At 43.3% G+C, this 18,759-nt stretch overlaps 1 protein-coding gene across 1 annotated transcript in view; it reads left to right on the forward strand.

The window, feature by feature from the left end:
• The window catches only part of NME7 (NME/NM23 family member 7), a 373,917-nt gene that overhangs the window by 310,406 nt on the left and 44,752 nt on the right, over window positions 1-18,759 (forward strand). Inside the window, exon 11 of the mRNA XM_069761686.1 lies at window positions 11,359-11,466. Coding sequence (XP_069617787.1) covers window positions 11,359-11,466 — 108 coding nt within the window. The remainder of the gene's footprint in view (window positions 1-11,358; window positions 11,467-18,759) is intronic.

Here is an 18,759-nt window from a genome sequence, read left to right on the forward strand (position 1 = left end):
GACTTAGCTGAATAACCGGACCAGGATCAGTAGACAAGAGCACAGCAGATTAGCTCTGATAACTACGTTGCCAGGCATAGAACTGAGTGTCCAGGGAGCTTATAAAGCAACGCCCCTAACTAACGACCCAGGTGCGGATAAAAGGAAAGACAGAAAAACCAGAGTCAAAAAACTAGTAACCACTAGAGGGAGCCAAAAAGCAAATTCACAACAGTACCCCCCCCTTAGTGAGGGGTCACCGAACCCTCACCACGACCACCAGGGCGATCAGGATGAGCGGCATGAAAGGCACGAACTAAATCGGCCGCATGAACATCAGAGGCGACCACCCAGGAATTATCCTCCTGACCATAGCCCTTCCACTTGACCAGGTACTGAAGTCTTCGCCTGGAGAGGCGAGAATCCAAGATCTTCTCCACCACGTACTCCAACTCGCCCTCAACCAACACCGGAGCAGGAGGCTCAGCAGAAGGAACTACAGGCACAACGTACCGCCGCAACAAGGACCTATGAAATACATTGTGAATAGCAAACGACACAGGAAGATCCAGACGAAAAGATACAGGATTAAGGATTTCCAATATCTTGTAAGGACCAATAAAACGAGGTTTAAATTTGGGAGAGGAGACCTTCATAGGAACAAAGCGGGAAGAAAGCCATACCAAATCCCCAACGCGTAGTCGGGGACCCACACCGCGGCGGCGGTTGGCAAAGCGCTGAGCCCTCTCCTGTGACAACTTCAAGTTGTCCACCACATGATTCCAGATCCGCTGCAACCTATCCACCACAGAATCCACCCCAGGACAGTCAGAAGACTCCACATGACCTGAAGAAAAGCGAGGATGGAAACCAGTGTTGCAGAAAAAAGGCGAAACCAAGGTGGCGGAACTAGCCCGATTATTAAGGGCAAACTCAGCCAACGGCAAGAATGTCACCCAATCGTCCTGATCAGCAGAGACAAAACACCTCAAATAAGCCTCCAAAGTCTGATTGGTTCGCTCCGTCTGTCCATTAGTCTGAGGATGGAAAGCAGAGGAAAACGACAAATCAATGCCCATCCTACTACAAAAGGATCGCCAGAACCTGGAAACGAACTGGGATCCTCTATCTGACACAATATTCTCAGGGATGCCGTGCAAACGAACCACGTTCTGGAAAAACACAGGAACCAGATCGGAAGAGGAAGGCAGCTTAGGCAAAGGAACCAAATGGACCATCTTGGAGAAGCGATCACATATCACCCAGATAACAGACATGCCCTGAGATAGCGGAAGATCAGAAATGAAATCCATGGAGATATGTGTCCAAGGTCTCTTCGGGACAGGCAAGGGCAAGAGCAACCCGCTGGCACGAGAACAGCAAGGCTTAGCTCTAGCACAAGTCCCACAGGACTGCACAAATGACCGCACATCCCTTGACAAAGAAGGCCACCAAAAGGACCTGGCCACCAGATCTCTGGTGCCAAAAATTCCCGGGTGACCTGCCAACACCGAGGAATGAACCTCGGAAATGACTCTGCTGGTCCACTTATCCGGAACAAACAGTCTGTCAGGTGGACAAGACTCAGGCCTATCAGCTTGAAATCTCTGCAACACACGTCGCAGATCCGGAGAAATAGCTGATAAGATAACTCCATCCTTAAGAATACCAACAGGATCAGCGACTCCAGGAGCATCAGGCACAAAGCTCCTAGAAAGAGCATCGGCCTTCACATTCTTTGAACCTGGTAAATACGAGACAACAAAATCAAAGCGGGAGAAAAACAATGACCAGCGGGCCTGTCTCGGATTAAGGCGTTTAGCAGACTCGAGATACATCAGATTTTTGTGATCAGTCAAGACCACCACACGATGCTTAGCACCCTCGAGCCAATGACGCCACTCCTCAAATGCCCACTTCATGGCCAACAACTCCCGATTGCCCACATCATAATTTCGCTCGGCAGGCGAAAACTTCCTAGAGAAAAAGGCACAAGGTTTCATAACAGAGCAACCAGGGCCTCTCTGCGACAAAACGGCCCCTGCTCCAATCTCCGAAGCATCCACCTCAACCTGAAAGGGAAGTGAGACATCGGGCTGGCACAAAACAGGCGCCGAAGTAAACCGGCGTTTCAACTCCTGGAAAGCCTCCACGGCAGCAGGAGCCCAGTTAGCTACATCGGAGCCCTTCTTGGTCATATCCGTCAAAGGTTTCACAACGCTAGAAAAATTAGCGATAAAACGACGGTAGAAGTTAGCGAAACCCAAGAACTTCTGAAGACTCTTAACTGACGAGGGCTGAGTCCAATCAAGAATAGCTCGGACCTTGACCGGGTCCATCTCCACAGCAGAAGGGGAAAAAATAAACCCCAAAAAGGGAACCTTCTGTACACCAAAGAGACACTTTGAGCCTTTGACAAACAAAGAATTTTCACGCAAAATTTTAAAGACCAACCTGACCTGCTCCACATGCGAGTCCCAATCATCAGAAAAAACCAAAATATCATCCAGATAAACGATCAAAAATTTATCCAGATACTTCCGGAAAATGTCATGCATAAAGGACTGAAAAACTGAAGGCGCATTGGAGAGCCCAAAAGGCATCACCAAGTACTCAAAATGACCTTCGGGCGTATTGAATGCGGTTTTCCATTCATCACCTTGCTTAATGCGCACAAGGTTGTACGCACCACGAAGGTCTATCTTGGTGAACCACTTGGCACCTTTAATTCGGGCAAACAAGTCAGACAACAGCGGCAGAGGATACTGAAATTTGACAGTGATCTTATTTAAAAGCCGATAATCAATACAAGGCCTCAAAGATCCGTCCTTTTTAGCCACAAAAAAGAATCCTGCACCAAGAGGGGAAGAAGACGGACGAATATGTCCTTTCTCCAAAGACTCCTTGATATACGAACGCATAGCGGTATGTTCAGGTACCGACAGATTAAAGAGTCTTCCCTTAGGAAATTTACTGCCTGGAATCAAATCTATAGCACAGTCACAGTCCCTATGAGGAGGCAATGCACTGGACCTGGACTCGCTAAAGACATCCTGATAATCAGACAAATACTCCGGAACTTCCGAAGGCGTAGAAGAAGCAATAGACACAGGCAGGATATCCCCATGAATACCACGACAGCCCCAACTAGAAACTGACATAGCCTTCCAGTCCAGGACGGGATTATGGGTCTGTAACCATGGCAGCCCTAAAACAACCAAATCATGCATTTTATGTAAAACAAGAAAACGTATCACCTCGCGGTGTTCAGGAGTCATGCACATGGTAACCTGTGTCCAATACTGCGGTTTATTTGCTGCCAATGGCGTAGCATCAATACCCCTAAGAGGAATAGGATTTTCTAATGGTTCAAGAGTAAAACCACAGCGCTTAGCAAATGACAGATCCATAAGACTCAGGGCAGCACCTGAATCTACAAACGCCATGACAGGATAAGACGACAGTGAGCAAATCAAAGTTACAGACAGAATAAATTTAGGTTGCAAATTTCCAGCGGTGACCGGACCAACAACCTTAGCTATACGTTTAGAGCATGCTGAGATAACATGTGTAGAATCACCACAGTAGTAGCACAAGCCATTCCGGCGTCTATGAATTTTCCGCTCATTTCTGGTCAGGATTCTATCACATTGCATTAAATCAGGTGTCTGTTCAGACAACACCATGAGGGAATTTGCGGTTTTTCTATCACATTGCACCGAATTAGGTGTCTGTTCAGACAACACCATGAGGGAATTTGCGGTCTTGCGCTCCCGCAATCGCCGGTCAATTTGAATAGCCAGTGCCATAGCATCATTCAGACCTGTGGGAATGGGAAAACCCACCATAACATCTTTAATGGCATCAGAAAGACCATTTCTAAAATTAGCGGCCAGTGCACAGTCGTTCCAATGTGTCAGCACGGACCATTTCCGAAATTTTTGGCAATACACTTCAGCCTCGTCCTGCCCCTGAGACATAGCCAGCAGGGCCTTTTCTGCCTGAATCTCAAGATTGGGTTCCTCATAAAGTAAACCGAGCGCCAGAAAAAACGCATCAATATCAGCCAATGCCGGATCTCCTGGCGCCAGCGAAAAAGCCCAATCTTGAGGGTCACCCCGTAAGAACGAAATAACAATTTTTACTTGCTGAGCGGAGTCTCCAGATGAACAGGGTCTCAGGGACAAAAACAATTTACAATTATTCTTGAAATTCCTAAACTTAAACCTGTCTCCGGAAAACAGTTCAGGAATCGGTATCTTAGGTTCTGACCCAGGACTTCTGATAACATAATCTTGTATGCCCTGCACACGAGTAGCCAGCTGGTCCACACTTGTAATCAAGGTCTGGACATTCATGTCTGCAGCAAGCATAAGCCACTCTGAGGTAAAGGGGATGAAGAAAAAAAAAAAAAAAAAAATGAGAGAGGAGAAAAAAAAAAAAACTCAGAATCTTCTTTCTTATAATCCCTCTTTTGCAATGCATTAAACATTTAATATAGGCCTGGCAAACTGTTATGACCCCAATGGCGAGGGTCTCAGAGGAACGTGGAAGTCTGCAAGATACAAAAATCCAGCTCATAGGGCAGTGGTAACTGGGTTGACCATATATCTACTCCTAACGCCAACACTAGAAGTAGCCGGGGGTCATACCTACGTTGATCCTAGATGACTCGCGCCAGCCGGAGAATCTAAATACCCCTAGTAGAGGAAAACAAAGACCTCTCTTGCCTCCAGAGAAAGGGACCCCAAAGCAGGATAGAAGCCCCCCACAAATAATAACGGTGAGGTAAGAGGAAATGACAAACACAGAAATGAACCAGGTTTAGCACAGAGAGGCCCGCTAACTAATAGCAGAATATAGAAAGGTAACTTATATGGTCAACAAAAAACCCTATCAAAAATCCACACTGGAAATTCAAGAACCCCCGAACCGTCTAACGGTCCGGGGGGAGAACACCAGCGCCCTAGAGCTTCCAGCAAAAGTCAGGATACAGATTAGGAACAAGCTGGACAAAAATACAAAACCAAAAACAAATAGCAAAAAGCAAAGTAATTGACTTAGCTGAATAACCGGACCAGGATCAGTAGACAAGAGCACAGCAGATTAGCTCTGATAACTACGTTGCCAGGCATAGAACTGAGTGTCCAGGGAGCTTATAAAGCAACGCCCCTAACTAACGACCCAGGTGCGGATAAAAGGAAAGACAGAAAAACCAGAGTCAAAAAACTAGTAACCACTAGAGGGAGCCAAAAAGCAAATTCACAACAGGTGGCGTAGTGTATTACTTATGGTAGGCCTTGTTACATTGGTCCCAGCTCTCTGCAGTTCATTCACTAGGTCCCCCCGCGTGGTTCTGGGATTTTGCTCACCGTTCTTGTGATCATTCTGACCCCACGGGGTGGGATTTTGCGTGGAGCCCCAGATCGAGGGAGATTATCAGTGGTCTTGTATGTCTTCCATTTTCTAATTATTGCTCCCACTGTTGATTTCTTCACTCCAAGCTGGTTGGCTATTGCAGATTCAGTCTTCCCAGCCTGGTGCAGGGCTACAATTTTGTTTTTGGTGTCCTTTGACAGCTCTTTGGTCTTCACCATAGTGGAGTTTGGAGTCAGACTGTTTGAGGGTGTGCACAGGTGTCTTTTTATACTGATAACAAGTTTAAACAGGTGCCATTACTACAGGTAATGAGTGGAGGAAAGAGGAGACTCTTAAAGAAGAAGTTACAGGTCTGTGAGAGCCAGAAATCTTGATTGTTTGTTTCTGACCAAATACTTATTTTCCACCATAATATGCAAATAAAATGATAAAAAAACAGACAATGTGATTTTCTGGATTTTTTTTTCTCAGTTTGTCTCCCATAGTTGAGGTCTACCTATGATGTAAATTACAGACGCCTCTCATCTTTTTAAGTGGTGGAACTTGCACTATTGCTGACTGACTGAATACTTTTTTGCCCCACTGTACGTAGTATATTGCCCAGTCACGTAGTATATTGCCCAGCCACGTAGTATATTGCCCAGCGATGTAGTATATTGCACAGCGACGTAGTATATTGCCCAGCCACGTAGTATATCACCCAGTCACATAGTATATCGCCCAACCACGTAGTATATTGCACAGCCACGTAGTATATTGCACAGCCACGAAGTATATTGCCCAGTCACATAGTATATTGCCCAGCCACGTAGTATATTCCGCGGCCACGTAGTATATTGCACAGCCATGTAGTATATTGCCCAGCCACGTAGTATATTGCCCAGCCACGTAGTATATTGCCCAGTAACGTAGTATATTGCCCAGCCACGTAGTATATTGCACAGCCACGTAGTATATTGCACAGCCACGTAGTATATTGCCCAGTCACGTAGTACATTGCCCAGCTACGTAGTATATTGCCTAGTGACGTAGTATATTGCACAGCGACGTAGTATACAGCACAGACACGTAGTATATTGCCCAGTCACGTAGTATATTGCCCAGTCACGTAGTATATTGCCCAGTTACGTAGTATATTGCCCAGCGACGTAGTATACAGCACAGAGCCACGTAGTATACAGCACAGAGCCACATAGTATATTGCCCAGTCACGTAGTATATTGCCCAGCTACATAGTATATTGCCCAGTAACGTAGTATACAGCACAGACACGTAGTATATTGCCCAGCCACGTAGTATATTGCCCAGCCACGTAGTATATTGCCCAGCCATGAAGTATATTGCCCAGTCACGTAGTATATTGCCCAGTCATGTAGTATATTGCCCAGCGATGTAGTATACAGCACAGAGCCACGTAGTATACAGCACAGAGCCACGTAGTATATTGCCCAGTCACGTAGTATATTGCCCAGCGACGTAGTATACAGCACAGAGCCACGTAGTATACAGCACATAGCCACGTAGTATACTGCCCAGTCACGTAGTATATAGCACAGCCCACACAGTATATAACAGTGGCCACGTAATAGCACAGCCAACGCAGTATATAACACTGCCTATGTAGTATACAGCACAGAGCCACGCGGTATGTAACACAGCCAACGTAGTATACAGCAGTGTGGGCACCATATCCCTGTTAAAAAAATAATTAAAATAGAAAATAGTTATATACTCACCTCCTGGGATCCAGCGGAGCTCTGGCGATAGGCGCGCGGCTGCCGCCATCTTCCGTTCCCATGATGCATTGCGAAATTACCCAGATGACATAGCGGTCTTGCGAGACCGCTAAGTCTTCTGGGTAATTTCGCAATGCATCGCCGGAAACGGAAGATGGCGGCCGGCGCGAGCGGCTCAGCGGACAACGGAGGGTGAGTATAGCAGGCTTTTTGTTTTTTTATTATTTTTAATATTACATTTTTTACTATTGATGTCGCATAGGCAGCATCAATAGTAAAAGGTTGGGGACACACAGGGTTAATAGCGGCAGTAACGGAGTGCATTACCCGCGGCATAACGCGGTCCGTTACCGCCGGCATTAACTTTGTGTCAGTGGAGGGGAGTATGCGGGCGCCGGCCACTGACTGCGGGGAGTAAGGAACGGCCATTTTCTTCCGGACTGTGCCCTTCGCTGATTGGTCGAGGCAACCTTTATGACATCATCGTCGCCATGACAACCATTATGACATCGTCGCTGTGCCCGTTGCTGATTGGTCGAGGCCTGGCGGCCTCGACCAATCAGAGACGCAGGATGTCTACGTCCTTTATGACATCATCGTCGCTGTGCCCGTCGCTGATTGGTCGAGGCCTGGCGGCCTCGACCAATCAGAGACGCGGGATTTCTACGTCGATGCTGTGTCGGTCTCTGATTGGTCGAGGCCTGGCGGCCTCGACCAATCAGAGAGCCGGGATTTCCAGGACAGACAGACAGAAAGACAGACAGACAGACGGAAAAACCCCTAGGCAATTATATATATAGATCAGGGGTCCCCAACTCCAGGCCTCGAGGGCCACCAACAGTGCAGGTTTTCAGGATTTCTTTAGTATTGCATCGGTGGTAATGTGATCATCTGCACAGGGGATGATTCCAACCCCTGTGCAATACTAAGGAAATCCTGAAAACCTGCACTGTTGGCGGCCCTCGAGGCCTGGAGTTGGGGACCACTGATATAGATTGTATATGGGGCCCCTGCCTGGAGAAAAAAAGGATCAGGAAAACCAGTTCAAATTGCCTGCGACTTATCTCCCTTGCATGTCTCCCTCCCCCTGTACAAATTAGTTGATCATCTGGTCCTGCTACAATTGGCAAGTTGAGCAACTTTTAATCTAAGATGTATGATCAAACTTCTAGATTTCAGTCCATGTCCTCACTAACATCAGAATGTAGGGTTGAGGAAATAATAGGAGTGACTTTGTATCTACCGTAGTTTATTTAATATCCCCAAATCTTTCCCAAATTGGTCTGTAAAACCCTTACACATGCAAATAATTCCAATATTGAATATTCTTTTGCGTGTTTTTCTACCTGCACTATACAGGCTTACAAAATGCATAGTTCCCAGATTTGTTATTTGCCTTTGGCTTATGCATATACTACTGACAAAATGGTGATTTCAGTATGTCCTCTGTGAGAGCATTATGCACCACCACAGGCCATGTGTGCTACAGCTAGTTTACGATTTACAACAGCTAAAAACACTTTTAATGTTTTTAATTCCAAAGGGTTGTTACAGGGACAACCCTTTTACTCCAGCTACTTGAAGCTGAAGGACATTTTCCCATGTTTGACAGCAGACACTTTATGAATGCAGAACATTTTGTTTTCAATGTAGACGTATTCCTTTGCCTTCCCACAAACTTGTGCAAAATAAAAAGCAGCTAGTACCCTCCAGGGATTTTTTTTTTGCCCAACTTATTACTCAATTACTCAATCACTGTTACAACATCAGGACAGTACACCACACCTTCTGTAGAGCAGTTCAGCTATTTCCTGATACAGATAAAGTTTGGCATTTGGTAAGAAGCCAGGACTTGTGTAGAACAACTAATATACAGTGGGGGAAATAAGTATTTGATCCCTTGTTGATTTTGTAAGTTTGCCCACTGACAAAGACATGAACAGTCTATAATTTTATGGGTAAGTTAATTTTAACATTGAGAGATAGAATATTTAAAAAAAATCCAGAAAATCTCATTGTATAAATTTTATATAAATTTATTTGCATTTTGCAGTGAGAAATAAGCATTTAATCCTCAACCAACCATTAAGAATTCTGGCTCCTACAGACCAGAAAGACGCTCCTAATCAACTTCTAACCTGCATTAAAGACAGCTGTCTTACATAGTCACCTTTATAAAAGACTCCTGTTCACAGACTCAGTTAATCAGCCAGACTCTAACCTCTACAACATGGGCAAGAACAAAGAGCTTAAGGCCGGGATCACACATGCAATAAACACGACCGTGTCTCGCATGTGAAATCCAAGCTGTGGCGCCAGCACTCCAGAGCGGAGCGTGCGGCTCCATGTGTTGCTATGCGGCCGCACGCTCCGCTCCACAGTGCCGGCGCCAGAAAGTGGATTTCACATGCGAGACTCGGACGTGTTTCTCGCATGTGTGATTCCGGCCTTATAAGAATGTCAGGGACAAGATCATAGATCTGCACAAAGGTGGAATAGGCTGCAAAACATTAAGTAAGATGCTGGGTGAGAAGGAGACAACTGTTAGTGCAATAGTAAGAAAATGGAAGAAATACAAAATGATTGTCAATCGACATGGATCTAGGGCACCATGCAAAATCTCACCTCGTGGGGTATCCTTGATTATGAGAAAGGTGAGAGATCAACCTGAAACTACACAGGGGGACTTGTTTTTGATCTCAATGCAACTGGGAACACAGTCACCATGAAATCCTGCCGTGCCCGCAAGATCCCCTTGCTCAAGAACGCACATGTGCAGGCCCATCTGAAGTTTGCTAATGAACACCTGGATGATTCTATGAGTGATTTGGAGAAGGTACTGTGGTCAGATAAGATAACAATTGAGCTCTTTGGCTTTAACTCATCTCACTGTTTTTGGAGGAAGTGAAATGCCGAATGCCGCCTATGACCCTAAGAACACCGTCCCCACTGTCAAGCATGGAGGTGAAAACATGTTTTGGGGATGTTTCTCTGCTTAGGGCACAGGACTACTTCACCACATCAATGGAAGAATTATTGGAGCCATGTACCGTAAAATCCTGAGTGACAACCTCCTTCCCTCCGCCAGGACATTAAAAATGGGTCGTGGCTGGGTCTTCCAGCAAGACAATGACCCAAAACATACAGCCAAGGCAAGAAAGGAGTGGCTCAAAAAGAAGCACATTAAGGTCATGGAGTGGGCTAGCCAGTCTCCAGAACTTAATCCCATAGAAAACTTATGGAGGGAGTTGAAGCTCCGAGTTGCCATGTGACAGCCTCAAAATCTTAATGATTTAGAGATGATCTGCAAAGAGGAGTGGACCAAAATTCCTCCTGACATGTGCACAAACCTCATCATCCACTATAAAAAAAAAAAGTCTGACTGCTGTCCTTGCCAACAAGGGTTTTGCCACCAAGCATTAAGACTTGTTTGCCAGAGGGATCAAATACTTATTTCTCACTGCAAAATGCAAATAAATGTATATAATTTATACAATTCAATGTGATTTTCTGGATTTTATTTTTTATATTCTATCGCTCAATGTTAAAATTAACCTACCCTTTAAAATTATAGACTGTTCATGTCTTTGTCAGTGGGCAAGCTTACAAAATCAGCAAGGGATCAAATACTTATTTCCCCCACTGTAAACCTATACTGATTCAAATGCCATCAAATGTACAGCTTATTTTAATGTTCTTTTATTAAGTGAAAGTGAAATATTTGATGTGAAACAAAACTGGGTGGATTTATTATTATATTGTCATAAACCTAGACAAGATGGGCAAAAGATGTGCTGAATTTATCGGAGAGAGAGCGAGACCTTAAAAAAAATCGGATTTAACGAATATCTAATTTCTAACTATACAGTGCTCTTGAGCTTAAGGTACCGTCACATTTAGCGACGCTGCAGCGATACCGACAACGATGTCGATCGCTGCAGCGTCGCTGTTTGGTCGCTGGAGAGCTGATTTAGTTAACGATATCGTTGCTACATCACAAAAAGCAACGATATCGTTAACTATATCGTTCAGTGTGACGGTATCTTTAGTTTAGACTTCTTTTTACATAGGTAATTAAATCATCAAATTCAACAAACAGCTATCTAACGTGTGTGTTTGTGGTTTTCCGTTGTGTATTATGTGTTTGAAGGAAAATTCGCTAAATTTAACACTTTTTCAAATATCAAATTTATATTTTGTATAATACATGACTATTTTTTTTTTCACTATTGGCTATTCTTGTTTTTTTTTTTTGTTCTTTTAGGAGATAGCACGTCATCTACGACCTAGGACGCTGCGCGCACAGTTTGGTAAAAATAAAGTGAAAAATGCTGTCCATTGTACTGACCTTCCAGAAGATGCCGTGCTAGAGGTAATTTAGTATTAAGATGATTTATGACAATTCCAGACACTGTAAGGACATTTTATTTGATGAGGACCCATAGACAATATGTAAAGGATACAATTGTACTTAAGTTAGCCAAGTGGAGGCTTCATTAGTCAAGACCCAGTGCTTCTTAATGTAAGAAGAAGAAAAGTTATGAGCCAAGGGCCATGTCTGTGGCAGTGGAGAGCTAATTGACAGAGATTTGTGTGCTTCACATAATTGCACCAGTCTTCTGAACACGTTGTTCTTGTAGATGAGAGACTTATGTAAATTTTATAAGGCTTGTATTCCTAGCGTTCATGAACCTCGAGCACACAAGTCCAGTTTCTGCAAGATTTAACCAGATTATGCTTCAGCAAAGGTGTGTTAGCTAATGCATGTAAACGTTCCAAGTGTAGACTCATCAGCGGGGCATAACCTGAAACTCTGCCAAGCATTGTAAACCTTTAGGCTATGTGCACACGTCAGGATTTCTGGCAGAAATTTTCCTGACAAAAACCTGACATTTCTGCCAGAAATCCACATGCGTTTTTTTGCGCATTTTTGATGCGTTTTTGCACGTTTTTGATGCGTTTTTTCTTGCGTTTTTTCCAAATGCATAGAATAGCGGGAAAAACGCGAAAAAAACGCAAAATTAATGAACATGCTGCTTTTCTTTACCGCAATGCGTTTTTTTCGCGAAAAAAAACGCATCATGTGCACAAAAATTGCAGAATGCATTCTAAATGATAGGATGCATATGTCTGCAGTTTCTAATGCGGTTTTATCGAGAGAAAAAAACGCGAAAAAACCTGAACGTGTACACATACCCTGTGGTCAGAGTTTGAGAAGGTGCTTATACCCTCATTAGTGACTTAATTACTAATATACAGTGGGGCAAAAAAGTATTTAGTCAGTCAGCAATACTGCAAGTTTCACCACTTAAAAAGATGAGAGGCGTCTGTAATTTACATCATAGGTAGACCTCAACTATGGGAGACAAACTGAGAAAAAAAAAATCCAGAAAATCACATTGTCTGTTTTTTTAACATTTTATTTGCATATTATGGTGGAAAATAAGTATTTGGTCAGAAACAAAATTTCATCTCAATACTTTGTAATATATCCTTTGTTGGCAATGACAGAGGTCAAACGTTTTCTGTAAGTCTTCACAAGGTTGCCACACACTGTTGTTGGTATGTTGGCCCATTCCTCCATGCAGATCTCCTCTAGAGCAGTGATGTTTTTGGCTTTTCGCTTGGCAACACGGACTTTCAACTCCCTCCAAAGGTTTTCTATAGGGTTGAGATCTGGAGACTGGCTAGGCCACTCCAGGACCTTGAAATGCTTCTTACGAAGCCACTCCTTCGTTGCCCTGGCGGTGTGCTTTGGATCATTGTCATGTTGAAAGACCCAGCCACGTTTCATCTTCAATGCCCTTGCTGATGGAAGGAGGTTTGCACTCAAAATCTCACGATACATGGCCCCATTCATTCTTTCATGTACCCGGATCAGTCGTCCTGGCCCCTTTGCAGAGAAACAGCCCCAAAGCATGATGTTTCCACCACCATGCTTTACAGTAGGTATGGTGTTTGATGGATGCAACTCAGTATTCTTTTTCCTCCAAACACGACAAGTTGTGTTTCTACCAAACAGTTCCAGTTTGGTTTCATCAGACCATAGGACATTCTCCCAAAACTCCTCTGGATCATCCAAATGCTCTCTAGCAAACTTCAGACGGGCCCGGACATGTACTAGCTTAAGCAGTGGGACACGTCTGGCACTGCAGGATCTGAGTCCATGGTGGCGTAGTGTGTGACTTATGGTAGGCCTTGTTACATTGGTCCCAGCTCTCTGCAGTTCATTCACTAGGTCCCCCTGCGTGGTTCTGGGATTTTTGCTCACCGTTCTTGTGATCATTCTGACCCCACGGGGTGGGATTTTGCGTGGAGCCCCAGATCAAGGGAGATTATCAGTGGTCTTGTATGTCTTCCATTTTCTAATTATTGCTCCCACTGTTGATTTCTTCACTCCAAGCTGGTTGGCTATTGCAGATTCAGTCTTCCCAGCCTGGTGCAGGGCTACAATTTTGTTTCTGGTGTCCTTTGACAGCTCTTTGGTCTTCACCATAGTGGAGTTTGGAGTCAGACTGTTTGAGGGTGTGCACAGGTGTCTTTTTATACTGATAACAAGTTTAAACAGGTGCCATTACTACAGGTAATGAGTGGAGGAAAGAGGAGACTCTTAAAGAAGAAGTTACAGGTCTGTGAGAGCCAGAAATCTTGATTGGTTGTTTCTGACCAAATACTTATTTTCCACCATAATTTGCAAAAAAAATGATAAAAAACAGACAATGTGATTTTCTGGATTTTTTTTTCTCAGTTTGTCTCCCATAGTTGAGGTCTACCTATGATGTAAATTACAGACGCCTCTCATCTTTTTAAGTGGTGGAACTTGTACTATTGCTGACTGACTAAATACTTTTTTGCCCCACTGTATATTGCTGTACGTTGCCTCCCTTCTTACCATTGCTGACCACTTTGGTGACAGTAACAAATAAAGCAAAAAGAAATATAGGTTTCTGATTGATCAGGAAAAAATCTAGATGCTTCCACAGAGGGGCAGAAATTATTTTCAAGTGGATCTAAACAGTACGCACTAATTTCATGGCTTCCTTCTTTATGGGAACCCTAAGTGCTCACACAGTGTCTTTTTCAGTTGGGCGTACTATCAAGGTTTTCAAGAAAATGCTTCAAAAAATGTTGGCCGGACGTTTCTTTGTTTGAAGTATCTTTTGTAGCAGGGGTGTCAAACTGCATTCCTCGAGGGCCGCAAGCAGGTCATGTTTTCAGGATTTCCTTGTATTGCACAGATGATAATTTAATCACCTGCACAGAATGATTCCAGCACCTTGTGTAATGCAAAGGAAATCTTGAAAACACGCATGGTCTGAGGCCCTCGAGGAATGCAGTTTGACACCCCTGTTTTGTAGGATCTTTTTTTTTTGTAAATTCTTTATTAATAAACAAACGTAGCCAACATAGGCAAAAACAAAAGGTTCATGACAGTTGTACAAGAATAGGCATTATGATCTCCAGAACCACAGTGTTGGAAAGTGGGGTGAGGGAAAGTATGTAGGGAGAGGGGGAAGGGACAAAGTTGGGGTTTGGGGTAGAAAGGGAAAGAGGGTGGGATAGGGAACAAAAGACAAAGGATAAGACAGCGGGAAGGTCCAGGGGTTTCAACTAGAACAAATCGAAATGGTACCATACGTCGAGTCCTAGCCAATAATCAAATGGATACAGTGAAATTACAACCAGTAACAGCTTTAACTAATTAGGCACACAGTGAAATATGTTGGCAAGTCAAACAGGTAGGGTGGCTCGCAGTTCCTTCCAAGGGGACCAAACCCGCTCGAACAGGTTATGGCTGTTCATTTCCCAACTAGACAATTCTTCCAGTTGCGAGATTTGGTCAACCTTGGAAATCCACTCAGCCAAAGTTGGAGGGGAAGCATCTCTCCAATGCAAAGTGATCAAATGCTTAGCCGCGCTGAGCAGCAGTGGCAGAAGTCTGTGTTTCTTAGGCCTGTAATTTTTTGACGAGCAGGAAAGTAAAACTTTGTAAGCCTATAGATTAGTCTTGGTTAACTGTAGTCTCTTAACAAACGTATTAATTTCTCCCCAAAATGTTTTCAGTTTAGAGCAGTCCCAGAAAATATGGGTGTGATGGCCTAAGGAGCTATGGCAGCACCAACAAGAGCTATCGTCCGCAAGACCTAGATGCGACAGCTTAGCTGGGGTCAAATGTCACCTAGTCAAAATTTTGTATGAATTCTCCTGAAGTTATATGCACCGAGAGAAACCACGTGTATTAGCTAGAAGTTTCGAGATTTGCGTCTCCGTGAAGGCAACTCCCACCTCCACTTCCCAGGAATGGATGAATGTAGGTTTAGATTAGTCATATGTGGAATTGAGGTGTGCGTAGACACGGGAGACGCTTTTCATTTTAGGATGAGGGGCTCTAGACAATATGTCAAGCCAAGACCAGTTAGTCTTACAGGGAAACTTCTTTTTGAAATTAAGGAGCATGCGTCTGATATGTTGCATTTGGAGAAAGTTATTGGGTTGTTTCCGGGAACCAGAAGGCCAGGCCCCTCCCTGAAAGATACTATTGTTGTAAAAGTTTTTTAAGGGTTCATTGGGAAGAGAAGACTACAAACCATATGGATCCCTATAACTTGGGTCCAGCAGAAATGGTATAGTGCAAATTGGGGTGAACATAGAGGGGAAGGAGTCTAGAGGAAGTTCTTTGTGTAATAAGCGTCTAATTCTAAGTGTTGTTAGAGTCACCTCATCCAGTCTAGACTCGGTAGGAGGCTTCGCCATTGACCAGAGATAGGGTATTCCAGTCGGTCCCAGCAATGCTAGATCTAAGTCATCATGGTCTCCTCTCTCGTGACTAGCTACCCATCCTCAACCATCTGCATATGTGAACTGCTTTGAAATATAAAGCTGGGTCAGGCATTCTCAGAGTGGGAAAGAAAGCTATATGTTATTCTGGCTGGTTTCTGTTTCCATATGAACTTGGTTATTAGGGATTTTAGGTTTCTAAAATAGGTTTGTGGGATGTTAATAGGGACCATGTTTAGGGTGTATAAGATAATTGGCATAATGTACGCTTTAAAAACGTTAATGCGTCCCAACCATGAAAGTGTGGGCAAATTATAAGATTTCAGTAGGCCTTGCACCTTTTTGGATAATGTGGAGTAATTGGCTTGGAGGAGATGACTAGGGTCTCTTGTTATAATTATACCCAAATATTTTATAGAATGTGTGGACCAAGTGAAGGGGTACTGAGTGCATATCGCGGATAATTAGGAGTGGGGAAGGGAGATATTTAAGGCTAGGGATTTTGAGGTGTTTATTTTAAAATTGTATAGGTGTCCAAATTGCTGAAAAATATCTAGGATCATCGGGAAGGCCTGGGAAGGGTTGGTGATCAAGAATAGTAAATTGTCAGCAAAAGCCAGCGTCTTTAACTCAAGAGACGCAATCCTCAGACCCCTGACCAGTGGTTCCTGTCTGATTTTTTTGTATTACTTTTGTAGGATCTTTTCACTTGTTACATTTTTTAACGTTTTTGACCTTCTGCAATTTTTTTTTTAATTGTTTTTCCATAATTTTTGGGGGTGTTTATTTTACTGATGTTTGTGCAACTTTTTCTGTTTTACTTCTGTCAACAATGGAGTAATTGCTAACAGTTTTTGATGCAAAAACGCTGGTAAAACACTCAAAAAGATGCCATCTAGGCTTTTTTCAGCCTTTTCATTGACTGTTAGAAAGTATAGGGTATTCTTAGAACAGAAAATGCCTGAAGAATGGTCAGCTCACTTCTTTTAACCACTAGGCGTCTTTGGAAACTTTATTTAAAAGACGGCCAAAAAACTGACCATATGAACAGCAAGTCACATTTACATACTGTACAAGTGCTTCTCACAAAATTATAATATCAAAAAGTTAATTTATTTCAGTTCTTCAATGCAAAAAGTGAAACTCGTATATTATATAGAGTCATTACAAACAGAGTGATCTATTTCAAGTGTTTATTTCTGTTAATGTTGATGATTATGGCTTACAGCTAATGGAAACCCAAAAGTCATTATCTCAGTAGATTAGAATACTTTATAACATCAGCTTGAAAAATGATTTTAACCCCTTAAGGACCAGGGTATTTTTTTGGTGTTTCCATTTTTTGCTCCCCTTCTTTCCACGGCCATAACTTTTTATTTTTCCATCAATATGGCTATGTGAGGGCTAGTTTTTTGCGAGATGAGTTGTACTTTTGAATGGCACCATTGATTTTACCATATCATGTACTGGAAAACAGGAGAGAAAAAATCCAAATGCGGTGAAATTGCAAAAAAAGTGCAATTCCATAATTGTTTTTTGGATTTTTTTTTACCACGTTCACTATATGCTAAAACTGACATGCCATTATGATTCTCCAGGTCATTTCCAGTTCACAGACACCAAACATGTCAAGGTTCTTTTTTATTTAAGTGGTGAAAAGAAATTCCAACGTTTGTAAAAAAAAAAAAAAATGTGGCCATGTTCCAAGACCCTTAGCATCTCCATTTTTGGGATCTGGGGCCAGTTGAGGACTTATTTAGCGTTCAGACATGACGTTTTTATTTATATCATTTTATTGTGTATACGATCTTTTGATCGCTTGTTATTGCATTTTATTGCAATGTTGCAGCAACCCAAAAAACGTAATTCTGACTTTTCAATTTTTTTTCTCGCTACACCGTTTACCGATTGGATCCTATATATATATATATATATATATAACTTGGTTGGGCGATCAGCCTGCGGCACTGCTGAGGTGTTATGGAAGTTCAGGTTGCTTTGATAGCAGCCTTCAGCTAGTCTGCATTGTTGGGTCTGGTGTCTCTCATGTTCCTCTTGACAATACCCCTAGATTCTCTATGAGGTTAAGGTCAGGTGAGCTTGCTGGCCAATCAAGCACAGTGATAATGTTGTTTTTAAACCAGGTATTGGTACTTTTGGCAGTGTGGACAGGTGCCAAATCCTGCTGGAGAATGAAATTTCCATCTCCAAAAAGCTTGTCGGCAGAGGGAAGCATGAAGTGCTCTAAAATTTCCTGGTAGACGACTGTGCTGACTTTGGTCTTGATAAAACACAATGGACCTACACCAGCAGATGACATGGCTCCCCAAACCATCGCTGATTGTGGAAACTTCACACTAGACCTCAAGCAGCTTGGATTGTGTGCCTCTCCACTCTTCCTCCAGACTCTGGGACCTTGATTTCCAAATGAAATGCATAATTTACTTTCGTCTGAAAACAAAACCTTGGACCACTGAGCAACAGTCCAGTTCTTTTTCTCCTTGGCCCAGGTAAGACGCTTTTGGCATTGTCTATTGGTCATGAGTGGCTTGACACAAGGAATGCGACACTTGTAGCCCATGTCCTGGATACGTCTGTGTGTAGTGGCTCTTGAAGCAATGACTTCAGGCTGCGGTTATCCTTGTTCCTTTTGCATCTTTTTCTACCACACTTTTTCCTTCCACTCAACTTTTCATTAATATGCTTGGATACAGCACTCTGTGAACAGCCAGCTTCTTTTGTGTCTTACCGTCCTTGTGGAGTATGGCAGTGACTGCCTCTGGACATCTGTCAAGTCAGCAGTCTTCCCCATGATTGTGGAGCCTACTGAAGCTGACTAAGGGACCATTTTAAACGCTTAGGAAGCCTTTACAGGTGTTTTTTTGTT

This window comes from Ranitomeya imitator, chromosome 3, assembly GCF_032444005.1.
Source record: "Ranitomeya imitator isolate aRanImi1 chromosome 3, aRanImi1.pri, whole genome shotgun sequence".
Taxonomy (NCBI): Eukaryota; Metazoa; Chordata; class Amphibia; order Anura; family Dendrobatidae; genus Ranitomeya; species Ranitomeya imitator.